We start from the raw sequence: 20,193 nt of genomic DNA on the forward strand, positions 1-20,193 counted from the left end.
GTATGTATACATTGGGGAATGGTTAAAGCAAGCTAACGTGTCAATCACCTTTCATACTTGTCCGTTGTCAGTTTTTGTTGTGAGAATATTTAACATCTACTCTCTTCACAATTTTCAACCATTCAACACATTATTATCAACTGTGGTCACCATGCTGCACAATAGGTTTCCCTATGTCTGTTTTATTTTTATTTCTTTGAGACAGGGTCTCGCTCTGTCACCCAGGCTGGAGTACAGTGGCACCATCTTGGCTAACTGCAACTTCTGCAAGTGAGTCTTGTGCCTCAGGCACCCAAGTGGCTGGGATTACAGGTGTGCGCCACCATGCACAGCTAATTTTTTTTTTTTTTTGGTATTTTTAGTAGAGGCAGGGTTTCGTTATGTTGGCCAGGCTGGTCTTGAACTCCTGGCCGCATGTGATCTGCATGCCTTGGCCTCCAAAAATGCTGAGATTCCAAGTGTGAGCCACTGCACCTAGCCTCCTTATGTCTATTTTAGATACTGCCTTTGTCCATTCAGGCTGTTATAACAAAATATCATAGACTGGTAACTTATAAACAGAAATTTATTTCTCACAGTTCTGGGGGGTGAGAAATCAAAAATTGAAGCACTGGCAGATCCAGTATCTGGTAAGGACTTGTTTTTCATAGATGGTGCTTTCTCACTGTGTCCTCACATGGTGGAAAGGGACTAGCTTGTAGCTAGCTCTCTGGGGTCTCTTTTACAAGGGCACTAATCCCACTCATGAGGGCTCCACCCTTATGACCTCATCATCTCCCAAGGCCCAACCTTCCAATACTATCACATTGGAGATTAGGTTTTAACATATGCATTTTAGAGGGGCACAAACATTCAAATCATTGTAAATACCATCACCAGTGTTCAGTCTAATCTATTTTCTTTTTTTGCCTAAAGGTTTGGGACATGCCATCTTACTGGAGAGAACACCATATCGTCTCCCTGGGGCGCATTGCTCTGGCTCTTAATGAGAGTGAGCTGGAGCAGCTGGACCTCAGCTCCATAGACACTGTGGCTTCCCTAAGCTGGCAAACAGAATGGACCCCGGGACAGGTGGGTGGATGTTTCTGGGTCTTTTAACTATTCCATATTTATAAGAGCTGCCTTCATATCCTTACTGTTAATTTCCTCATCATGGTCATTTTTGAGTCTGTTTCTGTTGACTGATTTTTCTCTTAGTTATGAGTCATATTTTCTTTTTTTGTTTGCAAGCCTAGCAATTTTGATTGGGTGATGAGCATTGTGGATTTTACATTGTTGAGTATTTGATTTAGTTGTATTTCTTTGAAGAGTATTGGGCTTTGTTCTGTCATACACTTAAGTTACTTTCAAATCAGCTTGATCCTTTTGATGCTTCCTTTTGAGTTTTGTTAGGGTAAAACCAGAGTGACCTTTATTCTGTTGTTAATTTATCATCATTACTGTGACATGATTCCTTTGAGGATGTTACCTAATGCTCCATGTATTTCAAGATCTCTCTACTTTGGCTGGTGAGAATGTGAACTATTTCCAGCTCCATATGAGCTCTGGAAGTTGCTCAGCCTAATCCTTTCTGATTACTGATGACTCTTTTCCTGCCTATGTGGAGTTTCACTCTTTGCATGTGCAAAATAGCAGTCAGTACTAGACATCTCTGCAGCTTTCTGGAACCCTCTGCAGTTTCCTCCTCTCCAATACTTTGCCCAAGTGGTAAGTGCCGTGGCCTCTCTGAACTTGGATCTCTGTATCCTCAATTCAGCTGGGCCACTGGGCTTGTTTTGGTTCCTCTTCCTGATCCATGTCTTGGAAACTGCTTTTTGGCAGTAAGTGAGGGTAATTTTAAGGCTCATCTTGTTTGTTTTTCTTCTTCTGGGATTAGGATTCTGTTGTTCCATATCCGGATGCAGTTGTCTTATATATTTTGTTAAATTTTCTAGTTGTTTATGGTGGGTGGACAATTCCTATGTTAATTAATCCTTCATGGGCTAAAGAAGAAGTTCTTCCCAGAATTTTAATTGTTTTGATTGGGAGAGAAGTTTAGGGTGTCTAATCCACTGTACTGCTGGAAAGGGAAGTGTTAGCCCTTCCATGTTATCTTCATTCTTAGGCAGCTCTCTCAGTGGTCATTTTCAGCACTAGGCTTATATACAACCTAATTAACAAGCCCATAAAAATGTGCCTCTTCTTTATTAGTTTTTGGAAAAGCCTCAGCATTGACTCCACTCATGTAGTTGCCCGCCGCTGAGCAACCACTCTGGTCTGGGGTTGAATATGTTGGTTGGCGAGGCCTGCATCAGGGAGTGGAGTCCATCTTATCACCATCTCATGACCACATGAGCCGAGTTGGGAAGGATATGTGGTAGGCTGATTAAGGTCCCCCAAAGATGTCCATGTCTGAACCCCTGGAAGCTGTGACTATGTTAACTTATGGAGCAAAAGGGACTTTGAAGATGTGATTAAGGATCTTGAGATGGGGAGGTTATCTTGGATTATTTGGGTGGGCCCAATGTAATCACAAGGGTCCTTTTAAGAAGGAGCAAGGAGGGTCATAGATAGAGAAGGTGACATGATAATGGAAGCAGAGGGACCTAGAAAGAGATCTGAAGGTGCTCTGCTGCTGATTTTGGAGATGGAGGATGGGGCTATGAGCCAAGGAAATGCAGGTGGCCTCTTGAAGCTAGAAAAAGCAAGAAAATGAATTCTTCTTAGAACTCCCAGAAGGAACCCATCCTTCTAGTCCATTTTAGGACATACAGTCTCCAGAACTATAAGAGAATAAACGTGTATTTTTAAAGCCACTATGTTTGGGGTAATTTGGTAGAGTAGCAATAGGAAGCTAATAGAGGGTAATTTTCCAAAGAAAAAGTGTGGACGCTGAGCAGCCAAAACCAATGAATGTCCCCCTACTCTTTTGAGCTTTTTGTAATCACGGTGGCCATGTTTCATAACTCTGAGTGGCGCCATTCAAACAGAATACAGTGTGAATGGTGCACCCCTGGAGCTGGGCAACATGCAGGTCCTGGCCATGAAGATTACATGAGTTAATACTTGAAAACATTTTGAACAATGTCTGGTACATAGTAGTCAATAAAAATTAGCTGTTTTTATGTTGATATTGACATCATTGCATTGTCATCATCAACATTATCATCATCATTACAGCCCCTTTCTCTGGGTTAGTCTCCTCCTTTGCAAGATGAGAGGGTTAGCCCCAACAATCTGAGGTTCCTTCCAGTCTGATATTCTATAATCCCATGGTTCTTTGACTCTAAAACTGGTTTTGACTAGTTTGAGAAGTGCCACATCACACTGTGCTATTAAAATCATTCTATTTGCAGTCTTGGAGAAACAGAAAAATACATCTGGAAACTAGGGTATCTCCTTCCCTTCGCACCGATTTTAATTCTCATGGATGGCAGTGAGATTTATCAATATGTTTGAAGAGGATATGAAAACCTAACACTTGCATGTATCATTTGTAGTCAGTTCTTCAACTTTAGCTCCCAATCAACCTTAAATGCATGTTTCTAGATTAATAGTCAGACCTGACGGAACTACATTAACAGATAGTTCAGCTCAAAAACCAATATAAGGGAAGAAACTATTATAGAAGCCAGAGGGATGAACAGAGAGATTGAAATCTTAAAGCTATTCATTTTCAACGGTTAATATTGCCTAAAAGTGTTGGTATTAATTGTCTTAGAATCATTACATATACACTGGTCTCATCACTCAAGGAAATTTATTTTAACTTATCACCTTGCAGGCTGAGCTTGCATTTTCCGGGTTTCAGTGGCAAGGACAATTTAATACCATATCTTCAAAGTAATTTCATTTAAATTGTATTTTTGCACTTTCATTTTAAAGTGAGCGTGCCTGATAGTTGAGGAGCCCAAATTGCTCTGAGTCAACTAGTGAAACCTGATTGTGAAGACTTAATAAGAAAAATTTGAAAACTAACTTGAATCTCCATCTTTTCTCCATAGCCAAACACCTTCACTGGCTAAGAGTATAGGCCCTGGAATCAGACTGCCTGGGTTTTGATCCTAGAACCATCATTTTCTTTTCTCTTTCTTCTTCTTCTTCTTTTTTTTAGAACGAGTTTTGCTCTTGTTGCCCAGGCTGGAGTGTAATCTCCACTCACTGCAACCTCTGCCTCCCGGGTTCAAGCAATTCTCCTGCCTCAGCCTCCTGAGTAGCTGGGATTACAGGCATGCATCATCACACCCTGCTTATTTTGTATTTTTAGTAGAGACGGGGTTTCTCCATGTTGGTCAGGCTGGTCTCCAACTCCCGACCTCAGGTGATCTGCCCGCCTTTGTCTCCCAAAGTGCTGGGATTACGGGCAGGAGCTACGGCACCTGGCCAGAACGATCATTTTCTAGCTGTGTGATCTTGGCCTAGTTACTTAACCTCTCCTTGCCTCAGTTTGCTCATCTGCAAACTAGGGATACTATTAATACTTACCTCATAGGGTTATTTAGGAGGATTAGATGAGATAGTATGTGTAAAGTGGTCAAAGTGGTGCCAGCACACAGTATGCACTCAAGAAATGTTAGCTACAATAAATGTTAGCTATTACCACTTTGGATATACAGTCCCATTAAGTCAAAGACATATAAGTCTAAGCATGGTGTCACTGCATCCCCCGCCCCCATAGTAGCTGTGAGCTTTGTAATCATGGAGGACAACTTGATGAGGACACTGACCAGTCCGATTTTCAGAAACATGAGAAATCTTCCTGAAGCCAGTCTATTACATGAAGGCAGCAAAATGAAGCATGTCAAATAATATATATTGCCCAGGACTTCTGTAAGTCACTCACTCAGATGTTGTTTCATTCATTCATTCATTCATTCATTTACTTACTCAAGAAGTACTTATTGAACTCCTACTGTGTGGCAGGCATTATGCTAGGTGCTGGGGACTCATTGGTAAACTACCTGGATATGGTCCTTTTCTTTTGGGAGCCTACTTGGTGATACAGACAAAAAAGTGAGTAATCAAAGTGAAAAATTTGAAAAATCACGATAAGTGATGCGGAAAATGGACAAGGTGCTCATGGGAATAGTGGGAAGAAGGGCTGTTTGAGATGAAAGAGTCCAGAGGGCAGTTTTCTCTGAGTAGGTAGCATTTAAACACACCTGAGGGGTGGGAAGCACCAGCCCATGAAGATGGAATTTCATTGCAACATTTCACAATCTTCCTCAACACTTTCTCTCAACACCTTAATGATCTATATTGTGTGATGGTGATGACTAACATTAAAAGGAGATGGGGGCTGGGCATGGTGGCTCATGCCTGTGATCCCAGCACTTTGGGAGGCTGAGGTGGGTAGATCACTTGAGGCCAGGAGTTTGAGACCAGCCTGGCCAAAATGGTGAAACCCTGTCTCTACTGAAAACACAAAAAATTAGTTGGGTGTGGTGGCGGGCGCCTGTAATCCCAGCTACTTGGGAGTCAGAGGCATAAGAATTACTTGAACCCTGGGGGATGGAGGTTGCAGTAAGCCAAGATCATGTCACTGCACTCCAGCCTGGGTGACACAGTGAGACTCTGTCTCAAAAAAAAAACAAAAAAAAACAAAGAGAGTTGGGAAGATTGACTATAGCCTGTGATTTTCGCTTCCACTTAGAGGTCTGTCCTTGGATGTCTCCTCATCTTTGCCTTGTGAGGTCTTATAATCTCTTTTACTTGCTCCCATGAGCACTGAAGGAACCAGACTTTATTTTGTGAGACAGAGTCTCACTCTGTCACCCAGGCTGGAGTGCAGTGGCACAATCTTGGATCACTGCAACTTCCACCTCCCAGGCTCAAGCAATCCTCCCACCTCAGCCTCCCAAGTAGCTGGGACCACAGGCACGTGCCACCACGCCTGGCTAATTTTTGTATTTTTTTGGTAGAGACAAGCTTTCACCATGTCGGCCAGGCTGGTCTTAAACTCCTGACTTTAAGTGATCCTCCTGCCTCGGCCTCCCAAAGTGCTGGGATTACAGGTGTGAGCCACTGTGCCCAGCCCAGACTTTATTTTGTAGCTGATCTTCATAGGATTGGCTTGGATGCCTCCTCAGGTCCTACATAGGTAGATAAAATGAATCAGCACATGTTTAGTTACAAGTGGCAGAAAACCCAACACAAACTGGCTTGAACAAATAAAGGGGCTGGGTGCAGTGTGCAGTGGCTCATACCTGTAGTCCTAGAACTTTGGGAGGCTGAGATGGGCAGATCACTTGAGGTCAGGAGTTTGAGACCAGCCTGGCCAACAGTGAAACTACTTCTCTACTAAAAATACAAAAATCAGCCAGGCATGTTCACGCCTGCCTGTAATCCCAGCTACTGGGGAGGCTGAGGCATGAGAATCGCTTGAACCTGGGAGAGAGAGGTTGTAGTGAGCAGAGATCATGCCACTGCACTCCAGGCTGGGTGACAGAGTGAGACCTTGTCTCAAAAAAAAAAAAAAAAAGGAATTTATTGACTCCCATTACTGGAAAGTTCAGGGGTAGTGTTCAGATACAGCTGGATCCAGGATCTTCAACACTCTGGGTGGGAATCTGTCTCTTATCATGTTTTTGAACTTTGCTTTTCTTTGTGTTGGCTTCATTGAGAGACAGGCTCTATGCCTGCATGTGGTAGGTTCCAGCAGATCCTTGTGTATATCCTTCTAAGTTCAAGTCCAGAGTAAAGAAAGCTCTTCCCCTAATGCTCCACTCAAAGTTCTGGTTGACTCTGGTTAAATCACATGTCCAATCCAGAACCAGTGACTGCAGCTAGGCTAAGGTATGAATTGAAATTCATCACTCCTGGAACTTGGTGCAGTTAGCTTTGACTGAACCACATGAAGCAGGAATACAAGAGAGGTGGTTCTCCAGAGGAAGTTATGAATGATGAATAGCCACTGTGCTAGAATTATGGAGACTTATGTGTCAGCTGCCTTAAATCAAGGCTTCGTTTAAAATAGTTTAACACCAAAGCATTTTGTGTGCTACTCTTGGAATTGAAGAGTAAACATTGGAATTGAAGGGGTAAACATATTTCTGTAGGACCACAGAGGAAGAAAAAATCATTCTGGCTGAAACCTCATGAAGAAGGTGACATTTGAGTTGAACCAAAAAAAAAAAAAAGAATGTCTGCACTTGGAAGTGCAGAAGGGCATTTCAGATGAAAGGACTGGTTTGAACAAAGGCAAAGAGACAGGAAATTATAAGGTTTTGTTGGAGGTTGTGGAAAGGCTGGGTGCGGTGGCTCATGCCTATAATCCCAGCACTTTGGGAGGCCGAGGTGGGTGGATCACTTGAGGTCAGGAGTTTGATACCAGCCTGGGCAACATGGTGAAACCCCGTCTCTACAAAAAATACAAAAAGCCAGATGTGGTGATGTGCACCTGTAATTCTAGCTACTTGGGTGTCTAAAACACGAGAATTGCTTGAACCTGGGGAGGTGGAGGTTGCAGCGAGCTGTGCCACTGCACTCCAGCCTGGGTGACAGAGCAAGACTCCGTCTCCAAAAAACGAAAAGAAAAAAAAAAAAGGGAGAAGAAACGTTGTGGAAAAAGATGCTGGAAAAGTTTGGATCCTGATGCAGAAGAAGTTGTATGTCCAAACTGTCTGAAGGTCATAAGAGTGACTGAAGGAAATAAGCAGCAGACACACAGGACACAAGTGCCTTTAATATTGGTGAAGGATGTAAGATATTCGTTGCCTGAAGACACTTCCATAGATTAGGGGACATACTCAGTTGAAGTAGTATCTTAAGGACATGAACTTGGATGCAGAGGCCAGGATGGTTTGGAGTGGGGATTCCAGAGGAGTAGGATGGGAGATCAGTCAGGAGACTACAGCAACAGCTTATTTATCCCCTCAGGCCTGGGGACCTTGATCATTCCTGGATGGTTTATCTTTTATTCTTACTATTTTTTAGGCTGAATCCATTTTGCAAGGGTACCTGGATGATTCAGGATACAGTATCCAGGACCTGAAGAGCTTTCATTTGGTAGGACTTGGTGCAACCCTGTGTGCTATAAACATCACTGAAATCCCACTTATAAAGATCTCAGAATTCAGGTAACTAAAATATGAATGTGCAAAATGGCAAATGGGTTAATTCATCCATCCATCCATCCATCCATCCATCCATCCATCCATCCATCCAGATATTCCACCTCCTGACACTTGGCACCTTTCTGGGCTAAAATCTCACTGGGCTAATGAGATAAGCTGGATCTGCTGTCCCTGCTGAGCCTACTGTGCAGTGTGTGTGTGTGTGTGTGTGTGTGTGTTTGTGTGTGTGTGTGTGTTTTTTTGGCTGAAGAGTCCATGCTCATATTATATCCCTCCCTCTTTAACCACTACCAGGGTGGTAGTGGCCAGAATTGGGACCCTGCTCTGCAGCACACATGTCTTAGCCGAGTTTAAGAGGAAGGCTGAAGTTGTGTTTGGGGATCCCACTGAGTGGACCAGTTCTGTCTTGCAGGAGCTTGGGACCATTGCAGGTAAGACTCACCCTGAGCATACCTTTCTCTCCCTTTCCAAACTCAAATGTGGGGACACAAAATAAAACATTATCCTTGGCCATGTGTAGCAAACATCAGTGGCATTACAGTAGAACCTACATTTCATGATTTGAAGTTGCAGAGGGTGGGTCTGCAAATCTGCTTTTAAAACAAGCTCTTTTGGAGATTCTTGTGTACACTAAAGTTTGGAAAACCGCTAGTTTAGAATGTGATTTAATTGGCCCCTAAGTAGGTTTATACAAAATTTGAAAGTGTGTAAATTGAAGTTCCTTCTGGGCATGCGTTTCACTGTAGGAGGCCAATCAGGGCTAATGTGACCCACATTTTTTTTTTCTGAGTTGATGAAGGAACTTGATTCCCCAGTGTGATTTCCAGGGCCTTTTGTAAGGAATGATGCCTGCCTAGAACACTCAGATCTGAGCATTATGCAGCACCATTAATAAAACAAGCAGAGTTCTGATGGCTTGAACTAAACCCCTGTGATTCCTTTTTCTCCCCAGCTGGATTAACTAAGGCAGAGCTCCGGATGCTTGACAAGGATTTGATGCCATATTTCCAGCCATCAGCAATAAAATGCCTTCCTGATGAGATATTCAAAGTAGGTGCTCAGTTCTTCAAGGAGAAATGGGAGCTTGACCCCATTTCAAATCACACAGGGAAACAGGTGATGGGCCTTGGAATTTAGAGGCTTGTGACCAGGCTCTGCTGATGGGGTCAGAGGAGATCTGTGTGAGTTTAGGTGTTTTTAAAAAACATTTTTTCTTAAAATTACAATATGTAGTTTAATTATATTTATTTTTATGGTCATCTTCTCTTCTTCTAGCAAGTGGTACTGATTTTCTACTTATGGTGGTATGACAGGTTCATAAACCCTTACAAAAACCCCTGGGGACAGATATAGTTCAGAAATCAGAATTTCTCAGATTTTGAAAAGATCACCCTGTACATTTACTGTATGTAACTTCATACCCCCAGCAGTGTCTGGGGAAGCACCTTGTAAGCAAACACATTAATATTTCTGTGAAGAAATCTGTGACAAGCCACACTAATTGGAATAAATAGAGACTATAAATAAATAGCCTCACATTACTTCAGGTCAAGTTTTGCCGATAAATAAGTTTGACTTAAACTTTGGGGGAAAACTTGCAGGTTTCAGATTATTTTTGGACTTCGGAATTGCAGATGAGGGATTGTGGACCTCTGTAACATTTCCTTTTAAGATATAATTAAATAAAAATATTTTAGTTGATTTAGGTCAAGCATGGTGGCTCACACCTGTAATCCCAACATTTTGGGAGGCTGAGACAGGCCAACCACCTGAGGTCAGGAGTTTGAGACCAGCCTGGCCAACATGGTGAAACCCCATCTCTATGAAAAATACAAAATTAGCTGGGTGTGGTGGTGGATGCCTATAATCCCAGTTACTTGGGAGGCTGAGGCAGGAGAATCACTTGAACCTGGGAGACAGAGGTTGCAATGAGCCAAGACCACACCATTGCACTCCAGCCTGGGCAACAAGAGCGAAACCATCTCTCTCTCTCTCTATATATATATATTTCTATATATATATATATTTTTAGTTGATTTAAAGAAAAGTATTAGGAAAATCACAAGAGGACAGGTGAAAAACTGCTATGAAAAAATTGAGAGGGTGAAATTGGATCATTTGAAGGAAGGGAAGCAGGGTATCTAATGACCTTGCGACCCTTTTTTCTGTCTGTATACAAGATTAGGGGAGTGTTTGGTGGGAATAGTCTGCTCTGATGAGGAGGCAGTGATTCTGGTGTTCCTGTTTGCTGCGTAATGTGGGAACACATTTTGTCCAGCACTTCTGGATAAAACACACAAACCAGGCTCGACAAACTCCCCCAGTGCCACATCACTTGTTCATTTCAAGAAAGATAGCCGAGGCCAGGTGCAGTGGCTCACACCTGTAATCCCAGCACTTTGGGAGGTTGAGGAGGGTGGATCACAAGGTCAGGAGATTGAGACCATCGTGGCTAACATGGTGAAACCCTGTCTCTACTAAAAATACAAAAAAATTAGCTGGGGTGGTCACGTGTGCCTGTAGTCCCAGCTACTCGGAAGGCTGAGGCAGGAGAATGGCGTGAACCTGGGGGGCGGAGCTTGCAGTGAGCCAAGATCGCTCCACTACACGCTAGCCTGGGCGACAGAGCGAGACTCTGTCTCAAAAAAAAAAAAAGAAAGCCGACCTTCAATCACTTCAGCATCCTGGACAGTTCCGAGCACATTGCAGGCATAATAGCTGTTTGAGGGCAATAAATAGCAGTCCTCAAAGCCATTGAGCAAATACCTGCTTCCCCTCTGGGGCACTCTGCATGGGACAAGCAGCTTGGTCTTGGATGCTGGCATTTTGCTAAGCACTTTCTCTTGGTCTTGTTTGGAGTGCTGTTGTGCTGCTTCCTTGTACAGGTATTTATCTATTCCAGAAATCCCTACTGATCACCTACATTGTGGCAGGCTCCAGGGTAGGTGCACCTAAGGATGCACAGGTGAAGGGGTTATCACATAGTGCCTTCAGGGGCCTAAAAGGTAACATAAGGTGCAGTAGGCTGGGTAGAGACCGAAGTGAACTGGAGAGCCCTGTCTAAATGTGGAAGCTGCTTCTCATTCCTAGCACATTCATGCAGTGTGGCCATGTGGGCCCAGGATTGCTGAATTTTCCTTTTCACTTTTTTCAAGAAGTCAGAAATCTTCATTTTCATATGGAATTGCTTGATAATTAAATGTTGGCAGCCAATCTGAATTTATTTTTGAAAACACAGTGCCGTAGGCCTAGAGATTCAATCTGGCCTGTGGGTCGCAAGTCAGCAACATTGATAAAAGAGATAATTTTTAGAATACAGACTCTGTGTTAATGGTATATGGAAGCCAAAAAAGTACCTCTGTGACCACCCCACCGTGTGTGTGTGTGTGTGTGTGTGTGTGTGTGTGTGTGTGTGTGTGGTGAGAGGAGAGGAGGTGATGCTGAATTTTAATTTTTTTGAGACAAAATCTCACTCTGTTGCCCAAGGGAGTGCAGTGGCACAATGATGGCTCACTGCACCCTTGATCCCCTGGGCTCAAGCAATCCTCTCACGTCAGCCTAAGTAACTAGGACTACACACTTGGCTAATTAAAAAAACTTTTTGTAGAGAAGGGGGGTCTCACTGTGTTGCCCAGGCTGGTCTCGAACTCCGGAGCTCCGTTAATCATTCTGCCTCAGCCTCCTAAAGTGCTGGGATTGTAGGCATGAGCCATGGCGCTTGACCGACCAGATGCTGAATCTTGGAGAACAGCTGGCGATGAAGAAGAAACAGTGTTCCAGGCAGAAGGAGGTGCACAGAAAGATGCTGCCTCTAGGGAACTGTAAATATTGGCACCCACTCTCCTGGAGTGAAGAATGCCATGTGGAGGCTGGAGAGGTGGGCAGAGTTTTTTTCAGGAGCCTGAACTGTGTTCTGGAGTGGGGTTCCTGGAAGGGCTTTACACAGAGGGATATGATTCCAGGATAGTATCTACCTGGACAAAAGAGGAGAAGAGGGTGACTGACAGGAGAGGAAGGGATGAGGGAGCATAAGCATCTTTCCCAGATTCTTCAGGGCCTTTAGAAAATAAACATGATGATATAGAGTCCCCTTCGTATTCCAGTCCCATTGGAACGAGTCACCAAGTCCTTTGATCTGGAAGTGACTTCAGAAGACACCTTGTTCACAGTCCTTGAAGACATAGTCTGGCCAGCAGAATTTCCAACTCATGTTGTCCATAGCAGATATCACCAATAGATGACTGCATTTTCCCTCCATGGAGCCCTCACAGAGCTCATCACATGGTGCTCAGGCAGTCAAACCAAAGGATCAGAATCAGTCAGCAGAGGAGATGAGTTCTCTATGCCGTCTCACATTTATCCCCAAAGCCCAGGGAGGCTGTGTAATTTCTTCAAGGTGACACAGCAAGTATGTGGCAAAGCAGGGGCTCGAATTCAGGCCTCTGATCTTTAAGGCCTGTGTTTCCCCCTCCACATCAGTGTTTCAGGAGGTGGAAGACTTGAAGCACTGGGAAGCTGTCTTGCATTGCATTAAAGAACATTGCCACATAGGGAGGAAATCATGCTTCCCTTTTCAACTCTCCATTAGTACTTCTAAATACCTCAAGAAGGAAGCGTCAATTTAACTCTGTATAGTACATTTTATATTCTCTCTCTCTCTCTTTTTTTTCAAGAGGCCAGGGGTTCAGATATTGTTGGCGGACAAATCTAGCTAGGATTCAACAATATTGTTTTATTTTTATTTTGCGGCTCCTATTTAATGCTTGCTTATGGCAAGTCTGCCGGCTTTCCATTTTTGGAAACTTCCATTTTAAATTTTCTATTTTTAAATGCATTTACTTTGGTAGTGCAAGCGTGATCTAATTTTAAGGAAATATCTTAAAGAGGACCACACATGATACACACAAGGGGATGACAAAGTTGTGTGCATCTTGCGCGGACGCCCGAGATGTGGGAAATCCGGGGAGGGGCCCCGTGTGAGGGTGCTGCCCCTTTGCCTCCTGCAGGAGCTGTCCGCGGAGCAGATCGCCTCCCTGGGTCCGGAGAACGCCGCGGCGGTGACCCACGCCCGGCGCCGGCGGCTCAGTCCACTGCAGCTGCAGAGCCTCCAGCAGGCGCTAGATGGCGCCAAGACTCACTCCTGGCAGGACGCGCCCGCTAGCGCCGGTCCCACTAGAACCTCATCCTCGCGTTCTCCCGCAGGTGAGCAGAGCCGCCCTCTGCCCCGCGTCCCAGCCCCACTCTCCTTCCTTGTCCTCCCTGTCAGGCCTGGGGTGGGGAGGTTCTTAAGATTCAGAGCGAGGTCTCTGACAGTCACTGGGGATTCTGCCCTCCGTGAAAAACCCAAAGTCCCTATCAAGCTTCCCTACCAAGCTTCAGAATTAGTGATTGTCAACTATGGCTGCCCTTGGGTGGGGGGCATTAAACATCTTCCAGTTCTCCCGCCCCTACCCAGAACGCATAACATCAGAATCTCACGACTAATTTCATTTTAGCCGCTCCTTTGCAAACTCCCTCCTCACTATCCAATAATAATGAACTATTATTATTATTATTATTATTTTTTTTTTTTTTTTGACTCAGAGTCTCGCCCTGTCGCCCAGGCTGGAGTGCAGTGCCGCGATCTCGGCTCACTGCAACCTCCACCTCCCAGGCTCAAGCGATCCTCCCACCTCAGCCTCCCAGTAGATAGGATCACAGGTGTGTGCCACCACACCTGGTTAATTTTTGTATTTTTAGTAGAGATGGGGCTTCACCATGTTGGCCAAGCTGGTCTTGAACTCCTGACCTCAGGTCATCTGCCCACCTCAGCCTCCCAAAGTGTTGGGATTACAGGCGTGAGCCACCAAGCCTGGCCTGTCCAATATTAATTAATTCAACCCATGTTTACTGGGCACCTACTATGTTCCAAGTCCGCAGTAGGGGCTGGGAATACAGAGGTGAGCAAGATAGATAAGGCCCTCTTGTAAATGAAGAAGATATTTCAAATCTGACAAGACCAGGGAGGGTGATAGTGACTGAGGGCTGAGCTAAGATAGAGAAGCCTCCCCAGGGAGTGGCATTGGATCCTGGGAACATGGCCTTCTTTCCTTTTTCTCCCCCATGCCTTTCTTACAGCTCTCCCCATTTCCCCTTCACTTTCTCACTTCTTTGTGGTGCCTTCTGTTCTTAACACCACATTTGGACCATGCTCTGGGGAGATAGCTTCTAACAAGATGGGGAACAGAGATGTTCCCTGCCCTCATTGAGCTCTCGGTGCAGCCTGGCAGGGAGGGAAGACATGTACCCTGGTGAACATGAGGCAGGTGCTGGGTGCTGAGATGGGGAACACACATGGGTCAGGAAACCTCCTAAAGTCAGTGATGTCTCAGGTGAGACACAAGGTGAGAAGAAGATGGGCTTAGCGAGGTAGACAGTGTCTCAGGAGTAGGTACCGGCATGGGCAAGTGCCCAGAGAAGTCAGAGGACTTGGTGCTTGACTAAAACCTCCACTCCACCTTTTCCTGACTTGAATGTCTCCCTATCCTGCCTTCACATAGGGATGGTGAATTGGAGTATTCCCCATTTCTGCAGCCACAAGTGGCCAGAGGTGGCACTTGAAAACATAAATCATGCCTTTTGATGTATTATATTATTACTTTAAAACACTTTTCATCGAGGCTGGGCACATTGGCTTATGCCTGTAATCCTAGCGCTTTGGGAGGCCGAGGTGGGCGGATCACCTGAGGTCAGGAGTTTTGAGACCAGCCTGGCCAACATGGCAAAACCCCGTCTCTACTAAAAATACAAAAATTAGCCAGGTGTGGTGGGGGGCAACTGTAATCCCAGCTATTCGGGAGGCTAAGGCAGGAGAGTTGCTTGAACACTGGGGGCAGAGGTTGCAGTGAGCTGAGATCATGCCAGTTCACTCCAGCCTGGGCAAAAGAGCAAAACTCCATCACAAACAAACAAACAGCAACCAAAAAACCTTTCCATTGAAATATGATATGCATATATTTAAAAGTTATTTGTAAATGTTATAGCGTTTTGCATGAATAGATAATATGTGCAATAGATAATGCACAGGGTTCCGAATATATAAAGTCTGAAAGGCATGTGGTGAAATCTTTTCCTCCAGCCCCTGTCCCCCAGCCACCCTGTTCCCTCCCCAGAGGCAACCAATGTTAGCAGCTTCTTGTGTATTTGTCCAGAGATATTCTATGCATACACAGCAAATCAAATATAGATGATCTCTGCACTTTTCACAAAAGCTTATTATACACCTTATTCTGCACCTTGTATTTTTCACCTAACCATATACTTTGGAGGGAGTTCTGTATCTGTGCACAGGAGCTGTGCCATTGTTGGTTTTATGGCTATGCCGTAACTGTATTCAACCAGAGGTCTGTAGATGGACCTTGCAGTTGTTTCTTTTTTTTTTGGCTGTTATGAACAATGCTGCAGCTCCTGACCTGATATAATTTGCATCTGTGCAGTATGTCTGTAGGATAAACTCTTCAAAGTGAGATTGCTAGATCACAGGGTCTGCATTTATAATTTTGATGGATGTTGGTCGGATGTGGCAGCTTATGCCTGTAATCCCAACACTTTGGGAGGCTGAGGCAGGTGGATCACTTGGGGTTAGAAGTTTGAGATGAGCCTGGCCAACATGGTGAAACCCCATCTTTACTAAAAATGCAAAAATTAGCCAGGTGTGGTGGCACATGCCTTAGTCCCAGTTACTAGGGAAGCTGAGGCAGAGGAATCGCTTGAACCTGGGAGACAGAGGCTACAGTGAGCCGAGATGGCGCCATTGCACTCCATCCTGGGTGACAGAGCGAGACTGTCTTCAATTTTTTTTTTTTTAATGGATGTTGTCAAATCCCCTGCAGAAAGGTGTGACCAGTTTTCCCTTGAAACAGCAGTGTCAGAAAGTGATGAGGGCCCCTTAAAAAGATGTTCCCTGCATGTCCCTGGCTGGGCAAGATCCTGGATGCCCCTCCTTCATTCACCCCAAGGGCCTAAGTGAGGGCTGCCATTGGATGAACCCTTCCTATGGACCGGAGCCCTAATCTTTTCTTTCCTAAAGTTGCTTAATCATCAGAATCACCTGGGAGAGGTGCTTAAAATACAAATTCCTGGGTCTCCTGGCAGACTTGCTAAATCAGAATCTCCAGGGGATCCTGGAATTGGTGTTTCTAACAAGCTCCCTAGTACATGTTGACTGACACAATCTCATTTAATTCTCACTCCCCCACCCCTCCTCCTCTTTGGGGGTCATTGTTCCCATTTAAGAGACGAACAAATCAAGGCTCTGCATCAAGTGGTCCCAGAGAGAGACTCGGGGAGTTGGACATGATGTGTCTACCTTCTGCTTGCTGCCAGAACTTCATGTGTACTCTTATTTTGTATTTGCTTTTAGGAGCTCTCCAGTCGTGGGGTCTTTGGCTTGGTTGTCCCCTGCTGGTTCTAATGGCCAAGCTCCTGTGGTGAGTGGCCTGAGCGCATCGTCCTGTGTTGCCCCAAGCAGCTGGCCAACGTGTGTAGAGACAGGATGCTCCAGATGGTGGGACACCGTTCCCTGGATCCAGACCCTCATCTAGGGCAGGGAAACCCTGGGGCCTTGATGGTGAAAATGCACCCCAAATGAAAAATAATTATTAAAAATGATCTTGCAAATTATTTTTAATTTTTTTAAATTTTAATTTTCGTTAGTACATAGTAGGTATATATATTTATGGGGTACATGAGATGTTTTGATACAGGCATGCGATGTGTAATAATCACATCATGTAAAATGGGGTATCCATTACCTCAAACCTTTATCCTTTGTGTTACAAACAATCCAACTGTACTCTTTTAGTTATTTTAAAATGTGCGATTAAATTACTATTGACTATAGGGTCGGGTGCAGTGGCTCACGCCTGTAATCCCAGCACTGTGGGAGGCCGAAGCAGGTGGATCACCTGAGGTCAGGAGTTCAAGACCAGCCTGGCCAACATGGTGAAACCCCATCTCTATAAAAATACAAAAATTAGCTGGACATGGTGGTGTGCGCCTGTAATTCCAGCTACTCGGGAGGCTGAGGCAGGAGAATCGCTTGAACTGAGGAGGCAGAAGTTGCAGTGGGCAGAGACCATGCCACTGCCCTCTAGCCTGGGTGACAGAGTGACTTTATCTCAAAAAAAAAAAAAATTACTGTTGACTATAGTCATCCTGTTGTGCTATGGAAGAGTAGGTCTTACTCATCTTTCTGTTTTTTTTGTACCCGTTAACCATCTGCCTCCTCCCCACCAACTCTCCCATTACCCTTCCCAGCCTCTGTTCACTCTCCTTCTACTCTATCTCCATGGGTTTAATTGTTTTGATTTTTGATCTTGCAAATTCTTAAGCCCACTCATCTCCTCAGCAGGAAGCCCTTCTCTGTCCCATTGCAGCCTCTTTTGTTTTCCAGCTTGGAGACAGAGAACCTGTGGGGAAGGAAGGGTGTTTTCTGTTAACAGCACGAGACCCTTACAATCAAGTTGCTGCCCTCACTTTAGAGAGATACCAGAGAGAGGCAGTGCAAGAAAAGGCACCATTTTAGCCAGGGCCTCATCTAGTTTCTACTTGGGCTTAATTTCACTTTCTTGAAGCTACAGGCTACATTGGATTTCTCCTCTACGATATTTAGCAGAGCTGAAATAAATGAATCCCTGAGCAGAAGCCAGTATTCTTGCCTGATTGCTGGGACTAATTGATGTTTTGGTGGGCACTGCATTGGTTGGAAATTAAAACATTTAACATGGCTCAACGTTAAATCAATTTAAAAATACATTTTTCAGGTGTCTTCCATTTCCTTGGGACTCAGCTGAATGGATGGCTGTGAAGTTATCATTAAACTCTCAAAATATTCCGTTTTTGGTGGAGATGGTGGTGGCTCTTCTGGTTTTAAGTTGCTCTGGGCTTTGGGGAATTGGTTGAAATAAAAAATAAAAGTACATTGGGTAAGTCAGTCACTGATGTGATCCTGGCGGGCTGAGAAAACTCCACCCACTGGCTCGATCCTGCTAGAATGAAGTGACTTCCGGGAATTCCCAGGATGCTTTTAGCCTTAGGTTTAGGAAGTCAGGGCTCAGGGAAGGGGGGCAGCAGCGGTGTTTGCAAACACGTTCTCGAAGACAGCATCACAGCTGCGTGTCAGGGCGTTTCCCTGGTGGCATCCTAGGTGCTTCTGTTCTGCCATCAGCACACCTTGGGTTCTCCTCCTAGTCACCTAACCACAGTAGACATCTCATCTGGAGGTAAGAAAACTGCATGTTTCTGAAAATCTTGGTGTCCCTAAAAGGCGGTGGATTTTACAAAGCGTCATGAGTAGGTGTTGCAGAGGCTGGAGTGTATTTTCAGAGGTCACGTGGTTTTATAGAAAACTAAGACTGCAGTGTGAAAGGTGTGATCCTGCACGTGTTATTTAATGTCTGACTTGGTTTTCCTTCATCCTGGCAGGGAAGTGGCAGCAAATGGGTGCTCCTCAGGTACAGAACATTAATTTTTTTGTTTTTGTTTTTGAGATGGAGCCTCACTCTGTCACCCAGGCTGGAGTGCAGTGGCATGATCTTGGTTCGCTGCAACATCCACCTCCCGGGTTCAAGTGATTCTCCTGCCTCAGCCTCCTGAGTAGCTGGGATTACAGGCATGCGTCACCATGCCCAGCTAAGTTTTGCATCTTTGGTGGAGACGGGATTTCACCACGTTGGCCAGGCTGGTCTTGAACTCCTGGCCTCAAGTGATCCGCCTGCCTTGGCCTCCTAAAGTGCTGAGATTACAGGCATGAGCCACCGTGCTTGGCCTAGAACATTAATTTTCTTACAAACAGCAGCCCCCAGTTTAGCTGGGCTGGACCAGCTGCTTGGAGAGGGGTTCTTGATGAGAACGTGTCTGCACAGACTCCCATGAGGATGTCCTTGGATCTCAATCGGTATTCTCACTTTCTGCCGGTCTTGGATTATCCTGGACAAGAAAAAGCAAACAGTAACAAAATCCACTCTCCTGTGAGTCAGGCTTCACACTGCCAACTTCATGTAGCTTTTGTATTTCATCTCTTTCTGATCTAATTCCTGTTTCTTTCCTCCCATCTTGAATAATGACTCCCATTACAGAGGGCTGACTCTGGGTCAGGGTGTCTAAGGGCTTTCACTGTGTCATTAGCTCATTTCATTGTGGCCATGCTCCTGCTGGGTAGGCACTGTTAGGATTCCCATTTTCCAGATAAGGGGACTGAGTGTGAGAGAGGTTAAGGAGCTCTTGTCTAAGCTTCCCAGATAGGACAAATTTGAATCCTGACTTCTTTATCTCTGCACTGTGCTGCCTCCTGGATGGGTGTCCTTTAACTTCTCTAATAAGTCAGATCAGAGAGAGATTCTGTAAATCCCTTCACCTCCTCCTCTGGCGGGAGGACAGTTTGCCTCACAGCACATATAATTGGTGATCACCCCAGGCAGGAAGACAAATCTAGCTGATGCCCTGCAGGAACCCCAGGGTCTCAGGTTGAAATGCGCAGTCCTTTGCATGCAGGAAAGCAGCAGGTCACGCTGGCAGGTGCTGCTCCCATTCACCTTTCAATGTCAGCTCTCCTGATGGATTTCTAGCCTCCATCCTTCACAGCCCTCCTCAGCTGGAGGCAGGGATCACTGGCACTTGTATGCAGATCACAGCATGTTGGCTTTGGTTCTTATCGGTCAGGACCTGTGCCATTCTGGCTTCTAAATTTTTTGAATATCACCCCAGTTAGATCCTTTTGCAGAATCTCTACCTTCAGGCCCGCTCCAGACACCAAGCCTGGCTTGATGGGGGCTGCAACTTCAGCCTAACATCCAGTGGAACTTACAATGAAGTTATCTTCTCTAGTCCTGGTACCCAGGGGTTCAGCCACAGCTGCTTGTGATGGGCTGTACTACCAAACAGAGGTTACTGTGTCTTGGGGCATGTGTGTGTTTACTCTGCTTTACTGAAGTCATGGAAGAGAGTTACAACACAGTAAACAACTTAATATTCAATACTAGGCATTTTTTGTCCTTAAAAGTCCTTTGCCCACTTTTGCCTCTTGAGGGGCCTTTAGAAATATTGGGCCAGGCGTGGTGGCTCATACCTATAATCTTAGCACTTTGGGAGGCTGAGGCAG

General features: G+C 45.0%; 1 protein-coding gene across 3 annotated transcripts in view; it reads left to right on the forward strand.

Moving 5' to 3' along the window:
* Nucleotides 1–16,934, forward strand: part of LOC129137286 (otoancorin-like) — a 31,877-nt gene extending 14,943 nt beyond the window's left edge. For 2 of the 3 annotated variants that reach the window (XM_063796851.1, XM_054668250.2), the window contains 6 exons: nt 916–1,071; nt 7,915–8,057; nt 8,349–8,485; nt 9,007–9,104; nt 13,061–13,256; nt 16,456–16,934. In XM_063796851.1, the coding sequence (XP_063652921.1) occupies nt 916–1,071; nt 7,915–8,057; nt 8,349–8,485; nt 9,007–9,104; nt 13,061–13,256; nt 16,456–16,526 (801 nt within the window). In that variant the 3' untranslated portion in view covers nt 16,527–16,934. The remainder of the gene's footprint in view (nt 1–915; nt 1,072–7,914; nt 8,058–8,348; nt 8,486–9,006; nt 9,105–13,060; nt 13,257–16,455) is intronic. The other variant, XM_063796852.1, reaches the window with a different exon arrangement.
* The last annotated feature ends 3,259 nt before the right edge of the window (nt 16,935–20,193 follow it).

This window comes from Pan troglodytes, chromosome 18, assembly GCF_028858775.2.
Source record: "Pan troglodytes isolate AG18354 chromosome 18, NHGRI_mPanTro3-v2.0_pri, whole genome shotgun sequence".
In the NCBI taxonomy this organism is placed as follows: Eukaryota; Metazoa; Chordata; class Mammalia; order Primates; family Hominidae; genus Pan; species Pan troglodytes.